The 19,336-nt window shown below is 40.7% G+C and overlaps 2 protein-coding genes across 6 annotated transcripts in view; one reads left to right on the top strand and one right to left on the bottom strand.

The window, feature by feature from the left end:
* Positions 1 to 145: 145 nt before the first annotated feature.
* Positions 146 to 13,088, top strand: kif28 (kinesin family member 28). Of its 3 annotated transcripts, XM_015037376.1 has the most exons (27): positions 146 to 629; positions 2,032 to 2,223; positions 2,315 to 2,365; positions 2,440 to 2,592; positions 2,715 to 2,750; positions 2,845 to 2,964; positions 3,837 to 3,944; positions 5,161 to 5,315; positions 5,403 to 5,514; positions 6,670 to 6,737; positions 6,822 to 6,964; positions 7,043 to 7,164; positions 7,333 to 7,423; positions 7,815 to 7,875; positions 8,016 to 8,139; positions 8,229 to 8,364; positions 8,445 to 8,563; positions 8,653 to 8,760; positions 8,848 to 8,940; positions 9,786 to 9,926; positions 9,990 to 10,060; positions 10,136 to 10,270; positions 10,383 to 10,549; positions 11,191 to 11,285; positions 12,113 to 12,245; positions 12,327 to 12,460; positions 12,542 to 13,088. In XM_015037376.1, exons 1-27 carry the CDS (start codon positions 555 to 557, stop codon positions 12,698 to 12,700), a joined length of 3,102 nt encoding a protein of 1,033 aa, XP_014892862.1. In that variant the 5' UTR covers positions 146 to 554; the 3' UTR covers positions 12,701 to 13,088. The 3 variants fall into 3 exon arrangements, with proteins under 3 accessions (XP_014892862.1, XP_014892860.1, XP_014892861.1); XM_015037374.1 differs by having other exon boundaries at positions 5,161 to 5,514; XM_015037375.1 differs by lacking the exon at positions 2,715 to 2,750 and having other exon boundaries at positions 5,161 to 5,514.
* Positions 13,089 to 14,297: 1,209 nt separating this feature from the next.
* LOC106950481 (frizzled-3-like) overlaps positions 14,298 to 19,336 on the bottom strand; it is a 38,168-nt gene continuing 33,129 nt past the window's right edge. For 2 of the 3 annotated variants that reach the window (XM_015037380.1, XM_015037379.1), the window contains 4 exons: positions 16,674 to 16,822; positions 15,550 to 15,664; positions 14,992 to 15,155; positions 14,298 to 14,912 (listed from right to left, as the gene is read on the bottom strand). In XM_015037380.1, the coding sequence (XP_014892866.1) occupies positions 14,693 to 14,912; positions 14,992 to 15,155; positions 15,550 to 15,664; positions 16,674 to 16,822 (648 nt within the window). In that variant the 3' untranslated portion in view covers positions 14,298 to 14,692. The remainder of the gene's footprint in view (positions 14,913 to 14,991; positions 15,156 to 15,549; positions 15,665 to 16,673; positions 16,823 to 19,336) is intronic. The other variant, XM_015037381.1, reaches the window with a different exon arrangement.

The following is a 19,336-nucleotide window of genomic DNA, read 5'->3' as shown; positions in this document are numbered from 1 at the left end:
TATTTACACATACACAAACAGCTGTTAAAATACAGAAAATGCTAAGAAATAAGTCAACATTTGGCGCCCCCTCTAGTGCGGCGCCCCTCTGCGTCACGTTTACCCTCCTTGCACCAAAACTGTCATAGTTGATATTTTTGTTGAAGAATATCGTCTTTATATTGATTACTCTTTTAGAAAGCAGTAAAACTTTAAAACATCTCCTTCGGTCTCAGTTCTGTGGCCTCCGAGGTCTGAGATGGAGGAAAGTGGTTAGTGTAAACGCCAGCGCTCTGCGCCTCGTTTATAATTTATGGAGATGGATGAGGCGAAAGTGAAACCAGAGCCAGCATCACAAAGAAGAAGCGACAGTAATATCAGTAAAATATGAAAAATAAAACGGCTTCTTTTCATTAAACATCCAGTATTCATGTTTCAGCCTAAACCACCTCGGCTCCACATGGACTGCGGCATCTCTCCTGGTTTCCATCATCATCCAGCCCTCGGTGTTTCTGCGTAACCCGACCTGTGTGTCGCACCGATCTCTGCCCGGTGTCTCCGGTTCCAGCTGCGCCATGAGGGCCAAAGCCTCGGACATGCACAGTAAGGACTGTGTCAAAGTGGCTGTCAGAGTGCGGCCGTTCAACAAGGTCAGTTTCTGCTTAATTTTATATTCACTGCGGGTTTCTTAAGTACAGAGGGAACTCGGTGCCGATCAATGGCTCCTATATGAAGGTATTTGTTTTAATTAAAGCAAATTAGCTGGAAGTAGGGGAGCATGAAATGACATAATGAGGACAGGTGTGAAATGACCCGAGCAGAAAGAAAGTAAGCTCAACAAAACGTAGGAATAATTTTTAAAGCTAAATGTTTTATTCTTTGTTTCTGCTCAGCTTTTTAAAAAGGGAGAGAAAAAAGCAGGGCCTCGTTTCCCGCGTTGTTCTTTACGGACTGTCGAGATAGTTGCTGACGTTTAATTTTATTTATTGTTTTCCTGACTCTAATGTTCTTCTTTATGCATAAGATTCTCGTTTTGGCATTTTAAACATGGTTATGGCCATTTCTGGATATATATTCTTATTGTTCGTCAGTCATTGAGGCCATTAGTGCGTCACCTATCAAACAAATAAGAGTTGTTAGGCTAACAACCTGTGAATCCGCATAGTATTTTAAATTCCCCATTTCGGGAACTAATTTATATTCTGATGTGATGTTCTTAACTCATCTGTTGCTTATCCACAGCTTAATACTGTGGCCTGTAAAATGATGCCATGTTTGGAACATGTTGGTGTTAAAGGTGATTCTGTGGTTTTGGTGTAAAATGTAACCTAACTGGATCATGATTTTCTCCTCACTAAGGATTTTAATCCTCTTCTTCTGCTTCAGTTCCCAGTTTTGGAGTTCCACAGGGATCCATGTCGGTTACCCTGTTTATCTGATATGTTGTGGAGGTCCAGTGTTCCTCTTCATTGTTTTATCTGTGACATTCAGGTCTAACTTTTGGATAAGATGGAAAGCAGTTATCTACTTATTTACAAAACTGACTGGATAAAATCAAGATTTAGTATTTCTGAACCATAAACTTTTATTACACCAGTTTGGAAAAAAAAAAATTGTTTTTTTCTTCTTCAGATGTTTAAATGAAAAATTATGGGGGGTTTTAGGGTTAGATTCCTTTTGGCAGCATTGTCATAAAGGGACATAAGTTAATAACTTTTTTGTGAACAATTTAAAACATTTCATAAAGTTTCAACAAGTTATTATAATTTAAATGCAAAACAAACTCTTTAAAATAATTTAAAAGCATTTTGCATGTTGCCCAAAACGTTCAGTGTTGGTCTCATCTGACCAGAGCACCAACTCAACATGGTTGCTCTGTTTTTTAAATGCCTTGTGGAAAACTGCAGACAAGACTTTCTTTCTCCAGTGGCTTTCTTCTGCAGCACTACACTGGTTGAGTATACTGGAGTTGTTCAGTGAACTGGTTCCTCTACATGGGCTGCAGCTCATCCAGGGTCACCCTGGGCCTCGTTTTCTCTTTCCTCCAAACAGAGAGAGAGGGATGCAGGTAGTCGTTGCATCATCTCTCTGGTGTCGACCTCCATTAGTATCCAGGATCCACGCGACTGCCACAACCGGCGGTCCTTCTGCTTCGATTATGCGTACTGGTCCCACAGCGGCTTCACGAGAGACCAGACTGGTCTCTTTGTTCCTGAAGAGCCGGGGGGCCGATACGCTGACCAGGTGGGCGCGAAGGAGACAGACAGCATTTACCAGACGGAGTGAAAAGATAAAATTATAATGCTTGGTAAAAAGCTGCTGTTTCCTCCCCCAGCACAGCGTGTTCCAGGACCTCGGAGTGGGAATACTGGAGAACGCGCTGCAGGTAGGAACCGCTCCGCCTCTCCGTTAGCTGTTTACAAAGTGACTTCATGATAAACCCTGAAGTCACATGTGCAGGGTTACAACGCCACGCTGCTGGCATACGGACAGACCGGGTCAGGGAAGAGTTACTCGATGGTGGGCTACGGACCCAATAAAGGCCTGGTTCCTAAACTGTGTGACCGGCTGTTTGAGGCGATCAGAGAAAACCAAGAAAACAGACAATGTCAGGTAATAATTACTATACTCATCTTCATGAAGGTTAGTTTACTTTCACTTCTTCGTCTTTATCTTAATTAAATGAAAGACAGAGAACAGGCTTTCATCCTGAATGCTTGTTGATGTGTCCTCAGGTCTTTTTCAGTATGTTGGAAATCTATAATGAGCAGGTAAATGTGAGCCTTTTTTCAGAGAAGTTACTGTTTTTTTTATTTTGCGTCATTTAGCCCTTGTTATGTTTCTCATGATCTTCTTTGTTTCCAGGTGGTTGACCTTTTGTCTCGGGGGTCACGGACTGCAGGTGGACTTAGAGTGAGAGAGGAGCTGCAGAGAGGCTTTTATGTTGAGGGTCTTCGTAAAATCCCCTGTGAGAACGCTCTGCAGGTAAAAAGATGTTTAGTTGTTTACCAAAGTGTAACTAGTTTTGTTTCTTCACACATGCAACAACAATGAAAACTGTGGAAGCAAATTTCCACCACTGTTTATTTTATTTTTTTAAATGATCTCATTATAATGAGATAGTATCTCTAAATAATGAGATAATTTATTTTATTTTTTTACAGCAGTTTTCTATGGGCTTCCATAGAAAACAGTGAAGTTCTGAGAAGTTTCTTAGTTTCCAGAAAACAGTTTCTGTCTCCAGAAGCTGCCAATAAACTAAACACAAAAATGAAGTAGACTGGGATTTAACTGTGAATTGTGAAAAACTAGAAGTTTATCAGTAAACAGGATAAAATTGAAAGTAAGAAAAGCATTCAAAGATATAATGGAATTATATTGGGGGGGAAAAATAAATTAAAGTACTGTAGAGGGTTGAAATCTTGATAATTGTTCAATATTTTGATCAGGACTGATGAATAAAAGACTAAAACTGAAAAAACCCCCACAAAAATTAATATGGGTTATTTTTAGAACAATTTTAAATTGGTTTTCCCTTAATAATTTGAGAGTAGTACACAAACATTATCTGTACATCAAAAAAGTTCCTGAGCCAACCAGCATTTATTATATAGAAAATAACACAATTGTGTTTTATTTGCAACTATTACATTGAGTAATCAGACAGACTTAAACAGATTTGAATTAAAATATTAATCTGAAACAGTTTTCTGAAGTTTCTGTCTCTGTTCTGTTCAGTATTTTTGGTTAAAAATGAAACTGAAAGTTGGTTTTAGCTGTAAATTAATTTAAGTTGTTTTGTCATCAGTATAACCAGCCAGTTGACGTTGATGAGTTTGGGTTCGCTTTAAATGCAGGTGGAGCAGCTGATGGAGCAGGGGACCAGGACTCGAACCACCGCTGCCACTCAAATGAACGCCAACAGCAGCCGCTCACACATGCTCATCATCCTGCAGCTCAAACAGGTGAAACGGCTCCACGCTTTATGCCTGCAGTTTATTCATTCATGCTGAGAGAAACATTTTCAGAGGAAACGCTCCGAACTGTTTAACATTCAAGTCGGTTTGTTTGGATCAAATTCAGATCGCAATAAATTATCTAAAGACTCAAGTGATTAAATTTTGTCCAGTTTTACTGAATTCAACCCAGTTTATTACAAAATAATCCTATTTAGTCTGATAGAGATCCAGCTACATGAGTTTGATGCTATTTCTACTGCACAGCTGACAATAAAATGCTTGAGGAATACAGTTTTATTTTTATGTCAGTTATATGTTATTTATTTTGTTAAACTATTTCAGACCATTAATAATCAAGCTTTCTATTTTTATCAATTGGTATCCGTGGTAGTTATAGTTAGATTTTTTCATATACATGGTCATTGTGTTACCTAAGCAGGTTGTGTTTTACTGTATTTGTTCAGTTCTGTATTTTTATTGTTCTGCACCAGGTTTTTTTTTTTCTTCAATATTTTGATTTACGTTTTTTTTATTTTTTTTATTTACATTTTCTAAATATTCTGAGAGGTTTTTGTTTTCCCAGCTGGTCTTTGAGTTATTATAATCTCAATATTTCTAATCCACTCTGGATTTCAGTGCTCCTGTCTGCTGCTCAGCTTGTTTTGGGCATATTTCTTGATTATTTGCTTTATTTATTTTCATTTTCTGCTTGGGTTTGATGTTTAAACTTTAAATTTCCTCTTCGATTTTGCTTTAAAATTAATTTTCATTGTGATCTTTCTCATGACGACTCCAACAAGAAGCCCTTTTTAAAATTATTTTTTAAGTGCGGCCGGCTCTCACCTGTCTTAACCCTTAAAACTCCGTCATGCGCGACACATTTCTTCAAAAAAGAAAGTCCAGCAGTAATGTTTGCGTCTTTGCTGGACTTAATAAAATGAAACAAAAATAGCAAATTCAAAACAAATAGAAAACGACGGTCAAAAGACTCTCAAAGTGCTTATCTAATCAGTCAACAGCCAATCAAAATGCACCATGTAATAAGCTTAAACAAGTTAAAATTACAGATGCTCATCCTTTCAAGCAGCAATGCAACAAATGAAACTCGCGTTAACAAAAACTGCATTTTGTATTAAGTTTCTTCTATTTATAAATGGCTCCTATATATTTATTTCTGTGTGCTTCTCTAACTCAAGTTTTCTGAACCAAACGTCTTGACCAGATCTTCTCAAAGGAGAGCATCACCAAGCAGTCCAACATCAACCTGGTGGACCTGGCTGGCAGTGAGCGCCAGAGGTCCTCCGGGTCTGAAGCCGACAGACTCAAAGAGGGAACGGCCATAAACCTGAGCCTCACCACGCTGGGAAATGTCATCAGGTTGCTCCGTTTTGTTTGGTTTGCCTTGTTCTTGCATGTTGCTGGATCCATCAGTTTTCTCCATATCCGTTCTTGTTCTCCCTCCAGCGCCCTGGCAGATGTTGCAGTGGGGAAGAAGGTGGTTCATATTCCCTACAGAGACTCGGTTCTCACCAAGCTGCTGCAGTCGGCGCTGGGCGGAAACAGTCGCACAGTCATGGTAAAACGCACAGGAGAGCTGGCAGATGATTTTATAAAAATATGTTATATTTTTTAATTGTTTTACAAATGCTAACTTGCTTGTGATGGACCAACATAAAGTGGTGGATCGTTTTCAAATGCAAAAGTACATAAATATGAAAAATAGTCAAATTTCACTCCCTTTTATGAATTCTGTTCTGTGAAGGTCTAAGATTCTTTAGAGAATATTGGTTATCAGACGGGATTATGACGACCAATGGACACAGCAGACAGGTGAGGGACAAGTTATAAAGGAGTTTAAATAAGGGTTTGGTTATAAAACAATACCCAGTTCTGTGAGCACAGTAGGAGCTACATACAAGGCATTTCTCAAAGAATGTTGGAGGTTGTGAAACACTTGCGACGGCTCAAAGGTTGACTTTCCAGCAAAGCAACGTTCCTAAACACACAGCCCCAGCATGTTTATGTTACAGCAACCCAGTCACTGCAGAACTAAGTCCACTCTGCCAAAACACCAAATGTCACCAAGTGTTTTTGGTCTAGTTTCCAGTGGAGACATCTTAGTACACTCGAATTAAGACCAAACTAACTCTCAAGGAACTTTTCAGCAAGATATAGGAGCTTATTGTAAGTCAGTAATTCCTTAATATGGATGAAAAAGTACTAGCCTTGTTAGGAACTAGTACTTTTTCATCCATATTAAGGAATTATTTACTTAAAAAAGCTCCTATATCTTGCCTAAAAGTTGCTTCTGATTTCATTTATCTTATTTCAAGCACATTAAGATATTTTCACTAGAAACTAGACCAAAAACACTTGGTGAGGTTTAGTGTTTTTGCAGTCCAGTTAAGAATCTGTGGCAGGACTTTTCGGATTGACTTCCAGATGCTCTCTATCCAATCTGACATCTCTTGAGCTTTATTTGTGAATAAGAATGAGGAGAAAATTTCAGTATCTGGTTGTGCAAAGCCTGAGTGAGACTATTTTTGTGAAAAATGTTGAAAACAAGGTTTTATTTTCTTTTTATTCAACTATGTCTGCCTTGTGTTGGTCAGTCACAGAAATTCTCAATAAAATGCACTGAAATGTGTGGCTGTATAGTAACAAACTGGGGGAAAAATGCAGTGGTATGCAAAACATTGTAGTATACTGATTTGTCATACTTATTTTCAAGATTGCCACTCTGAGTCCTGCAGATATCTGCTATGAGGAGTCTCTCTCCACCCTGCGCTACGCTGAAAGGTACATTAATTATTTACGCTCTGGCAAACAAGGTGAGTATTACTGGTTTCCATCATACTAACACATTTTACATTCAAAATTCAGGGCAAAACGAATCCAAAACAGGGCAGTGGTGAACGAGAGCCCCACTGAACGCCTTGTTAAAGAGTTGAAGGCTGAAAACGCCAGACTGCTGCAGAAACTGAGCCGGATGGACCAGGAGGGGCGCAGAGCCACGGATGAGTCCAGTAAGACTCGATGTTTGGACAAACCAGATGACCGTTCGGCTGGCAGAGATCAGAGCGGGTAATCGTATCTGTTTCCAGAGGAACTTCGTCAGCTGTTGACCCAGAATGAGCTCCAGATCAGAGCCATTCAGACTCTGTGGGAACAACACCTGCAGGAGGCGCTCAAAGACTGGGAGCAGCAGTACGCCAACATCACACAGGTACACACACAATCTGGGATTTCTTTCCTGCTTCTAAGGAGTTTAAAAATAAATGCATACAGAGAATGTGAATTAAAGTGGGTTAAGAAGTGGAAAATATGTTTCAGGTGAAATATTTTCATCCTTTTTCTGGTTGTTAATGTTCATATTTCTTTAATTTATTGTCAGGAGAGGAGGATGATGCAGATGTATCCTTACATCCTGAACATCAACGAGGATGCTCAGCTGTCAGGCGTGGTGAAGCTTTTCATTCAGGAGGGTTGGTCCGCCTCTAAGATATAATCTGTTCTAAACCAGCTCTGACATTTTATTTAGGAACAAAACCACACAATCCCTTACAGGACAGCTGCAATTTGTTCTGAAGAACTTCAGACATTGAAGAGAATATATTTTGTTTTCTTTACAGACTGGTTTAATGTGGTTTTCTCAAGTCAGCAGAGTCAGTCATGACACTTAAGTGTTTTTATGAAAGTATCTAATAAATTTCTTCACTATAGATGTTAATGGGACTTTTATGAGAACCAGAGGGTGAATATTATGAGCATTTAAATTAGTTAAGTCCACAGCTTTGTTAATACCATGATGGTACAAGGTTGTCTGAGGTGTCCAGAAAACTGCAAAACCAGAGAACAAATGTTTTGTTGTTCCAGGTGAGTGGGGCATCGGACTCTGTGACTCCGCCCCTAGATCCATTTCTATCAAGGGCTTGGGGTGAGTTTTCCTTTCCTTTTCAACATCCAGAAAAACCAGAGAAACCCACCAACTCAACCAGAGATTGATAAATTATGTTAAAAATGCATCAGAACATATTTGTTCTTGTGCACGCACAGTAATGTCTGCTTGTGAACTAGGATCCAGGAGCATCATGCGGTGTTCAGGAATGAACAGCGGCGGGTAACACTGACTCCACTGACGGGGTCAAAGGTTATTGTTAATGGGAACGCCGTGTATGAGACAGCAGAGCTGCAACACCTGGTGGGTATTTGCATTGCACCAACTATATGAATTAACTGTTAGATGAAACTAAAGCAGTCAAAGCCAACTTTATTCTAAATATTTGTCAGGATCGTCTCATTCTGGGCTCGAATTGTACCTACCTGTTCGTTGGTTACCCATCTGAGAGGGGCGGGGAAGACTGGAGTCGCTACGACTATGATTACTTCCAGTCAGAGCTGGCTGCTGCTGAGGGCATCCACCTGAGTGGGTGAAACCATCGCTCTCTGGAACTGAATTTGTTTTATTTATATGGAGAAAAAAAAGCCATTTTTATTACTGTATAGGTGAGTCCAACACTGGCTGTAGCCAGACAGATCCCAGTCTGTTGGCGGTCTTCTACGACTACATTCAGCTGATGCCCATGGTGGCCGAGGCCAACCAGATGAGTCAGGAACTGAGCAAGGTAACTCACAGTGGGTTAATGTAGCTGCTCACATTAACCCACACACAGGAGCGAGTTGATAAATTTGCATTTAATTTCTTCACTTTCAGGGAGTTGAATTTAAGCTGGAAATCAAAAATCTGGCCCTGTCGGATTCTCGAGGTCACGATCTACAGAAGGACATTGTTGTCAGAGTGACCGCTGCAGGAAGCAAACAGGCTGGTGTTGCTCAAGTTGTCTCTCTCCGTTCCTTGTACCAGAAAGATGTTTCCGAATTATTTTAGTTGTGACGCATGTTTTTGCAGGTCTGGATGTGGTCCAAAGCCAAGTTTGTCAACCGCAAGTTTTTGATGGAGGAGGTCTATCAGCAGTTCAAGGCTGCACAACACGAGGACAATGTGTGTCATGGAAATAACTCTGATGTGTTTTTCAGGATATGCAAATATTTCTTGAGGCAACTGAGCATAGACAAAAAATGTCCAACATGAGAAATGAGGGGAAAGACTTTGTAGATGTCTTTCATTTCCAATAAGTGCATAAAGGTGACCTATTATGTTTTCCTGAACAGGTCAGGATAAAAATGTTAATTACATTTTTGCACAAAATCATCATTAGATAATGAGATGTTAGTCTGCTCCGTTCTGCCTCTTTTCAGTTCCTCAGATTGAGCTGTTTTTGGGCCTCTTGTCACTTTAAATCCAAATAAGTTGCTGTTGGCCACGCCCCCAACTCAACGTTTACGCTCGCACGTGAAAATGGTGACAAATAGATTCACAAATATACAACCGTACATCTTTCAAAGGCAACTAGAGCCACCCAAACAACCAATAGGAATGTCTGAAATGGTTTCTGTATGTTAAGTCAACAACAAAACACAGCCATTGTACAGAGCATGCCAAAACTAATTGACCAAACACTGGCGCTGCGCTTAGTTTGCTAGGTGACGGGCTGGGCTTGTGTTGCTAGGTGACGGGCTGGGCTTGTGTTGCTAGGTGACGGGCTGGGCTCGGCTGGGGCGGTTAGGTAACGGCTCATTTTCCAGGCACTGAAAACCATTAAACGGCTGGATGTTTTATTTTAAGCGCTTGTGCTGTTTTTAGAAGCAGTTGAGTGAGACTCAAATGGCCAATTTGACAATTTTGAATTTCGCATAATAGATCCCCTTTGAATTAAAGTTTACTTTAAATTTTAGAGCTATAACTCAGCTTTTGCTATTGGTCTTTTTTGTATGTGCCGCTATCAGAGAGTGGAGGGCCTCCTAGCTGTAGTGCTACCGAGAGATAAAGACCCTTTCTGGGATCCAGTCGAGCCTCTGCTCCTGGGAACCGCTCACCTCTGGCTGCAGTCTTTGGCCTTCCGCATCCCTCTGGAGGAGCAGCTGGAGGTACTCCATATGCTTCATACATCAGTGTTATCAGATGCCAGATGAATCTGTCTCTGTTTGCAGGTGTTGGGCTCAGAGGGGACAGAGGAGGCCATCCTACAAGCTCAGCTCGTCCCCTGCACTTCCACTGGACTGTATGACACACATACACACATTTTTTAGTTGTAAGCTCACAGAAAGGTGTGTTTTTAAGTAATGCAACTTTCCAGTCCACTGGGGGAGGACGACATCCTGATTGACCCGTCTGAAGTGCTGGGTCGACGATTGGACTTTCAGCTGGTCCTGGATCAGTGCTGTGGGGTTCGTTGGATTAGGGAAGCCCGCAATCGAGGGATACAAATCGGGTGAGACCCGGACAGACGTGTGCAACATTTAAGAGCAGTTTGATAACAGAATGAAGAATAACTTTAAAACTAGATGTTCCCTGACATAACTTTATTTCCTCTGCTCTGTTAGTTTCAGGGTATTTGATTGCAGCGAGCCGCTTTACACTCCAGCTGTGTGGCACAACATCAATCCTCTGTTGGATCACCGGGTCCAGTTCACCTCCCTCCAAACATCCCAACGGCTGCTGGACTACCTGCAGAGCAGTGCTGTGGTGTTGGAGCTCTGGGGTCTTCAGGGTGAGGAAGGAAACAGAAATGACCATCACCGCACAATTTCAGCATGAGATTATCTTCACCAGTAAATTAGCAGAACATGCAGGCAGGTGTTGTCAGAGTTATGAAAGAAAAGACCTTTCGGTAAACCATAACTTCCTATAGCATTTTGAAGGTAATTGATGAGATTTCTGACTAGGCTTCCTGTAGCATCTCCCACTGGATGGAGTTTTCTTTTATGCAACATAGTCGGGTTTTTCCCACCAACAATCAGATCTAGAAATTATGGTCACTCCATAATAAACAGTCATAGGATGAAGTTGTCCCCATATCAAGTCCTGTCCACTGCTAGCTGAAAGGCATCTTAGTCCTAAACTGATATTTATGTTGTTGCACGGCTCTGAATTTGATCCCACATTCCTGTTCTGTTCTTTCTTCACTTTGTGCTGCTCTCTCGTGAATATTTCTGAACTCGTTTAGCATTTCTGAGGTACTAAACTGACTTAAAGAATCCCATGCTGCACTTTTGCTCCCTCATTATAAGCAGCTTTAGCTCTAGAATGCGATTCCTAAATGATATTTAAAATAAGTTTTATAAAATAAATTAGGTAAGCAGCTATCCTACTAAGAGATAACTACTACTACTGTGTGTTTTTCTGTCTTAGAGGGTTGCAGTGTTTTGAGTTCATCTCTTGGAGCTGTGAGAATGACTGCAGAGGGCGCCTTTATCATCGACTTACTGCATCCATCACAAGCTGCAGTAAGTTGAATATAAATGTTTTTTACTGACAACTCCAAAATCAGATTAAAGTCCAGACATTTCGTGGACTTGCTGATTTGTTCACGTGTTTAATATTATAAGCCGACAGTGACTTTCTCCTTTTGGGTTTTCTAATGGAGATCAGAATTTATGGTTAGATAAAAACAAATAGTCCATGTTTGACTGTCAGTAGGATGATCTTTTTGTTTTTACTGCAGATGCAACATGTCTCTCATCTTCCAAAAAGTTAATTGAATGCTTTCCCACAAGACACTGGGAATATAAGATGTAACTCTGTGGTTTGGTCCTTAATGTCCAGTTTTTCCCCCATTCAGTCATGAACATCATGACCATAAAGTGACGCCTGTAGTGCTTTAGGTGTTGTTTTGGGTTCTTGATTAGGTCAGCCGCTGCCTAGACTGTGTTCACCATTATGCCATATTTTTTTCCCATTTATGGATAATAAATGGAAATCTGAAGGCTTTGACTTCAGATAGCCGCTGTGGTTATCTGAAGTCAAAGCTTTAGAAATGGCTTGTAAACCTCTCCAGACTGATATCAATGACTTTTCCTGATCTGTTCTTGAATTTCTTTAGATCAGAGCATGATGAGTTGCTTTTAAGATCATTAAGCCCATTTCATGTTGACCTATAGGGTTTTTTAAGGTTTGGTAGGAAGTCAGACTTGGCTTGCTCATAAAATTGAATTAATTCAAAATTTAAGGGGGATAGTTGCATGTTCACAAAGAGCTAGATATGTTGTTCTTTATTTCAAAGTTTAATCTGATTTGTGGATCAGACTATTGGCTAATGTTTCATTGGCTGCAGCTGTCGGACTCTGCTGAGCTCAGCTGTTCAGTCAGAGCTCTTCAACAGGACGTGGAGGAACTGAAGAGTCTGAATGAATCATTAAGGAAAGAAAACCACAGTCTGAGAGAACAGCTCAACGCAGTCAAGAACGGTAACAGACACACAATTATCCCACTTTGTTGCTTCGTACCTGCATTGTTACTCAGTCCATGTTTCCTTCCTCTGGCTCTAGGCGGAGACGGCGCTCGTGGTCGGTCGCTACGTCCCAGCTGTGATGCAGAGTTCGCACGCGCCCTGAAAGTTTTCTACCACAGCATGACCTCTGTTAGGGGTCAGCTGCAGCGCTTACGCAGACATAGACCCAGTGTAAGCATCTTTGTTTCTATGCAGCCTTAGTGAGCCATGTTGGTTTTCTAACTCTAAATTGTTGCTGCATTTCCTCTCCAGGAGGAGTCGGACCTGCTGGGACTCAGACTGTTTGTGGATGAGCAGAGTCGTCTGCTGAGGGACTTCTCTGAGCAGCTGGAGGACGGCGTCTCCACACTCAAACAAGACGTAGCGGCCATTGTCCGCCGCAAAAGAGAACGCTCGGGCATCTGGTCTTAACTCGGCATTTGTTGATTTTAGAAACTGTAAGTACCTCCAGCTATTCTTTGCATCCCGACACAACAGAAAAGGAAATCACAGAGAAAAACTCAAGTCTTAAAAAAAGTTTATTAGACTGCATGTAAAATAAGCTTTTACATTGCAACTGCAAATAAATTAAGTCAAGTTTTAAAAATCCTAGTTGGAGCTCTTTTTTCCCCCCCATGCTTTACTGTTAAAGGTTTATGAAGACAGACTTGTGAGAACATGAATGTTTAAAAGCTGAGAGCTTGTTTTTCTTTTTTTCTCCAGCCATGTTGAGAGAAAAGCACTCTGGTTAATGCATGTAAGCAGCCATGGTAAATACAGACGATTGCTGTAGGTCCAAAAATGGGATATAGGACAAAAACAAAGGCAGATCAGTCATCATACAGAAAATCTATGTACAAGGTAATGAGGGCATAGAAGCACAGACTGGGCCTGATGTGGTTATTGCATAACTGCAAGGTCAGAATTTGCACAATCTTGATGAAAACTGTGTTTTCCTGTTTGAAAGGCTAAAATGTTTTTAATTTGCTAGGAATTGAGCACACAAAGCCGGTCAGAAGTATGTTGGGGTTTGAACTCAAGAGGTAGACTTAAAAACCACAAAGCGAGCTGGCACCACCATTTTGACTGATGTATGCTGAGCACTTCTTTACTTTGGAGAAAGCACCCAGTGACGTGAATGCAGAACAGGAGAAGGCTGAGGGTAAAGGTGAGGTAGGTTAGTTCAACGACAAAGGATTAGGACTCAAACTGCAAGAAAACAATATTTACAGGTTGTTACATTTACAGGCAGACAAAAGTCGGCGCCAATAAAGTGTAATGAATGTTCTTCTGCTAGTTGGCTGCACCTGTCGAGGCAGGTCTGAAGACAAACTGCATGAACAGGGGTGGATCTTACAACACTTGTAAAAAATGAAGTCTCAAATCTGTCAATCTTTAGAGAAACACAAGTCTGACTTTTAAATGCTGCAGTTGATACTGGAATACTTTAAATTACAGATATGTTTATACAGTTAATGCTCCATTGGGCTTGATGACTGAAGTGTTAACTTCCCAGAATCCTCAATTCTTAACATCCACTAACATACAGAGGTTTGCTGAATTTATGGCAGATTTTCTACAGTGGCTTTAGGTTTTCTTCATCTCTCTGGCAGTGCATTATTAGTTTATGGATGCTGTTTATGCCTTTCATATCTACTCAACATTTATGAGCTGCCTGTTAGATTCTTACCAACCAAGGCGTCAAAATGGTGCCTTGCATAAACAAATCCCACTGGGTTTTAATCTGCAGCTGTTAATGGAATGAATTCTAGGTTAAAGGTTAAGATGCTTCCCCAGTGCAGTCCTTGATGCATCCCTACTCCAACACACCTGAATTACCTCAACATTCAGTCATTTTGTTCAGGAGTGTCTGAGATGGGCTGGACTTCAGCATCCCAGGTTTAGATAGATTTCATTAGTTGCACTGCACAGACTGAGCATTAGTTTAAATGTCTCGACATCAAAAAGTTTTAAACTTGATCACCCCTGATATGCGTTTCTCTCTACACACGCAGTAGACAGTTTTCACAGTATAAAAATATTTACTAAACAATTAAAAGGTCCATGTTAGGCCCATTTTTGTCTAAGACTCCACACACAGATGAGCATCAACAGCTGCAGGCCAAAATAAACGAGCCACTTTTGTGACAGACGAAGAAGAGTTTGATATAAAAACAAAACTCTGCAGTTGTTTTTACAAGTTTCATAATATTTGTGAAGGTCCTATGGAATTAGGTTTTGACTGTAATATTAAGTGCAACAACCTTATTTTGCCAGTTCCTGGTCTGTCCAGTGCAAGTTGCAGCTCTCCACAGTTTTCCCTGAATAAATCCTGAATCTGTAACACAAAGGACCAGACTGGATCACAAACCACCACAGCGTTCTGGTAGATTCTGCTTTTTGCTGCAGAAAGCGATGAACTCCTCAGGCGCTGGTGCCGTCCTCAGCAGGCCGGCCATCACTCCCTGTGGCTCCGTGGGTAATGAGGGTAGGCGAAACCTCCGATGCATCCCGCTGGCTGCTGTGCCTGGAGTGGCCGTCTATCTTATGCAGGCTGCTGTGGGTGGAGAGCGGGTGGTCGAGCCGGGGCATGCTGCCATGGAGATTGCGGTCCGGTGTGCCCCGGTAAGCTAGAGAATCGCTCCTGAGAGAGGTGGAGACGTACAGGGCTGAGGACAGAACGGATGGAGGAGTGAGGCCACAGCGAGGGGTTTCTCAGCTACCTGTCATCTCGATTGCGGCGCAGGCTGCCATGGTAACTGGCCTTGCTGTGGACACTGCTGGGCTTGCTTCTGGTCGATGCAGGGTGACCATGGTGAGTCCTGATTGGTTCGTCCAGATCTTCTAGAGCTGCCAAGTGGGTGGAGGAGGCGTGGGTGGAGGTGCCCTGCAGGGAAATGCACAAACTTACATTTTATATACACTTTACTTTTGAACTCTTCTGAATTTTACTGTTAGTGTTTTTATTTCACCATACTTAAATAAATCTTTGATCGTTTGCTTAAACTTTAAGTAAAAAGTATTTGCAGAAGAGTTTTTTTAATGACAGTTGTCAGCATCGTCTTTGAGTGGTGATGAGCCTGGATCTCCAAAAAGAACTTCAATAAAAACGTACATTTCTGTCTCCACCTCTTGTCATTTATACCAATTCTTAAACCAGTCAGTGTCACATTTCATTTCATCTTACAACAGCCACCAGAGGTTTGTTACCGTTTGCCCTGAAGCTTCTGCTAGACTGAGTATCTTTTTTGGCTGAAAGTGGTTGCAGCCTGCAGTCCTACCTGTGTAGACGTCCCTCTTGACTTCCTGATAATCGGGGTGTTGGGTTCACGCAGCAGAGACTGAGCAAAGTCCGGCTGCTCCTGCAGAACCTGCCGGGACTCATTCACCCCACTGCTGTACAGAAAAACATGGAGGCGTTTATTTCTATGGATTTCTAGAGTTAAGGGCCAAAAAAACAAAACTGGTTGCATGAATTGCTGAATCAATGAATTTCTGAATCAGTGAGTTGCGACATGCTGAGGTGGTTGTACAGCTGCTTGTTGGCCAATGAAGCTCAGTGATATCAGGTCATTAAACCAGGTTTAGCATTTGTTGCATTACGGTCAGCAGAGGGCAGCATGAAACGCTAAAGCTTCCTGGCAGATGTTCTGAGTTTAAACATGATAAACACAGTGGGTCAAATGACCCGAGTCCCAAATCATTAACAAGAAAACTTCATAATGGACCTGAAGTGAGTCTGGGAAAGAGAGGAGAGACACAGAAACAGATAAAATGCAAAAAACGTTATTTAATCTACAAAGTGAAGAGAGCTGTCCTCTAGCAGTATAAGCCATGTCACAACTTTTCTCTCTTTATTATGCCATACTCTTAATTTTCAATTAAAAATGTTGGGTTAACTTCCAGCCATAAAAAACTAAATAAGAAAATTCTTGAAATATAACCGTTGTATTTGAATCTATTAACTAAACAAATTAAATTTTCTGATCTCTAATGAATTCATATTCTATGACGTTTTAATCTACTGAAGCGTTTAACAGGGAAAGGCTTTTTTTTACTGTGCATGGAGAAAATTTAATGTTGATTCAAAGAAATATTAAGTTTTTTGTGTGTATAACACACAAAAAAACAGGCTGCCTCTTGTAAAAATCTAATTTCTATCAGATTTTCTACATGACACTAAAAAACCCCAGAATCACAACTAATGGATTACAATTAAAGCCTAAAGGCATAAAGCCTGTGATATCTGTACACACTAGAAATGTCAACATTTAGCTGCAAGCAGTCATTAATTCATTCTTTACTTAACATTTTAACCCATTTGCAGAACATTCCTCCAAAAGTTATATCCCTTTGGCGATCATCATCATGTGGCTTTATAAATATAAACTTGAAGGCGACTTACTCTTTGCGTCTGCGTCCGTGCAGGAAACTGGCCCATTCAAAGCACGTCTTCTTGCTGCCCACCCAGAACACAGAGGGAATCCCCACCACCAGCATCATCAGGTATTTAATCAGGAACAGAACCAAGGCCGGCTTGCTGGTCGTCTCCACCTGACAGGAACAGAAACACGTTCAACTCCAGCAGCAGCCAGGCAGCTTTAAAACAACCACTACTGTGAGGAACAAGAAGAAAGCAGAGCCATAAAAAAGCTTCTGCCTAGTAGATTATTTTCTCAACAATAAACACATAGAAGCTCTGAATGGCACTGAAGCAATTTAGAGATTAAGGGTCTAAAAGTATTCGGACCTGACATATGTTTTTATCCTAGCCAGTCATGCAGGATGATTGAAGATGAGAGTAAATCCAAGTAAAACCCGCCTGCTTTAACAGCTGAACTTCAAACTGGGTCCAACTGCAGTGTCTTTGCCTTCAGCTGAATGTTAATGCTCCCAGTAGAGGGCAGGAGTTTATTATAGCTGCTGCTCCTCTGCTTTGTAGACGCATGTATCAAACATAAACACCGGAGTATTTTTATATCTACTGTACTGCAACAGGAGCGATCCATATTCCAACAGGTTTATTTCTATTTAACCTGTTAGGAGCCCAAAAAGCAGAGCACAAACTAAACAAATGCCATTTGCAGGCTAATTTCTTTTTTTAAATGGTGAGCTGTTGTGGTCTTTTAATATTTTATGACAGTAACAGCTTATTTTCCCCTCATGATATGCATAATAAATTCCAAGGAGAGGAAGTCTTTAAGCACTATCAGATGTTTCCTGCTCATCAGTGCAAGAACTAAATGTATAAATTGGGACCTTAAGTAATTAAATATAACATTAATTACGCAAAATTATGTGCATCAACACACATGATTTTGGTTGATGCATTTATAGACTGGAAATTACATAACTATTCAGTTTTCTTGTATTTAATGTGTTGGAGAAAATAAACTCGGAGCTTTCAGTATTTGACCCGATCAAAGGAAACCGGCTGGTTCTGATCTCTGGTTGATTGATTATTTGATCCCCGATTCAAACATACAAAACAATGTTCTCATTTCTAGGCTTTATGAACTCAACCAGGAAATGGACCAAAAGTAAATCTCATGCTTTAGAGCTGTTATGTAACAAAGAACCAGGATCATAAGAGAGCAGCCGGTGCATTAAAGATCTTTGCTTTGCCCCCATTATTTCAGTAATCCATTCTGTTTGCTGCAACAAAACTTGGCTGGAAAAAATTAAAACAAAGCTGAAATGCTGCACCTGCTTTTACAGTGTTGGTGGTAAAACCATTATCTTTTAAACTCAGAGGTAAAGGAAAGGGAGCCATGGGACTTTAGGATGTTACTATCCAGAGACACAAAGCTACTGGAGCTACAATAATAAAAACAGAATATACAATTTTCCAAAGATATTAAACTGTTGACACATATGATCTGCCTGAGGGACAAGTCCAGTGACACACACACAGATTGAAACACCACAGCAACATGTAGCAGAAGTCTGTCTCACACACACACACACACACACACACACACACACACTGACCAGTAACATAAGCATTTGCACCTGTCTCCAAACGCTCGTATAGCCTGTCATATGGAGGCCGACACTTGTCTGGAAGCCGAATGCAATTTGAAAATGTTGTGCATGCTTTCAACAGGGAGTGGGGGGGTCCATTTTTCTGGTTATTAATTTAGTAGCAGACTGTATAAAAACACCGCCCTCCTACCGCTCTTCATAAGCGCTACAAAGCCTTCATAGAGGACAGGCAGCAGAGCATGACTGAGAAAGTCTGGAAGAAAGAGACACCAGCTGAGAAAAGGGAATAGAAGGCAAGAAGGGGGAGACCCAGAGATGGAAGTGTAGGAGAAACCAGCCGAAAGAGTGAAAGACAAGACGACAAAGAAAAACAAAGATTGTAGCTTTTTGGGGAGTCGGTCTGGAGAACTGCATTATGTGAGCTAATGATGCGTGCAGCACTCTGGTGTCCTCCCTCAACCACACACACACACACCAGGGTCTGATAGTCACAGCAGCACACACACAGACCTTTTGCACCGAGTGATTATCTCAGAATATTGTAATTTGCTTTTAAGTTTAAATTGGCAATAACAAAACTAATGATTTGTGGAAAAAAGCAGAAAAAATTAAAAAGATAAGTAATTTATTAAATTTAAGTAATTTATTGAATTTCTGGAATTAACCACAGTAGGGTTTTTTAATGATATCTTCACTTTCAAGCTATTCAGACAAAAATGAAAAACGATTATAATGCAATCTAACTTTTATGGTTATTTTTGATTTATTGGACAGAACATTATGATGGTTTGTGGCTGTTTTCTTCACTCGTGACCTGGATGACTTGTCATTATGAATTATGCTATTGTACAGCAAATACAGTGGTAAAACCAACTGGCCCAATGTGCTGGAGCTCTGCTTGGGTTGCTAGGTAACAGGGCTGGGTTGGGAGAGGTAGGTTGCTAGGCAACGGCGCAGAGCCTGCTGTGACTTAGAATAGAATACTTTATTGATCGCTCACAACCTTAAGCGATATTAAACTATATATTTATATATATATATATAGATATATATATAAATCTATATATATATATAGATATATAT

The sequence above is a fragment of the Poecilia latipinna genome, unplaced genomic scaffold (genome assembly GCF_001443285.1).
Source record: "Poecilia latipinna isolate Pla-1442-1.1 unplaced genomic scaffold, P_latipinna-1.0 Scaffold402, whole genome shotgun sequence".
In the NCBI taxonomy this organism is placed as follows: Eukaryota; Metazoa; Chordata; class Actinopteri; order Cyprinodontiformes; family Poeciliidae; genus Poecilia; species Poecilia latipinna.
The sequence above is the reverse complement of the archived record's forward strand: the minus strand, read 5'-3'. Positions and strand labels throughout refer to the sequence as shown.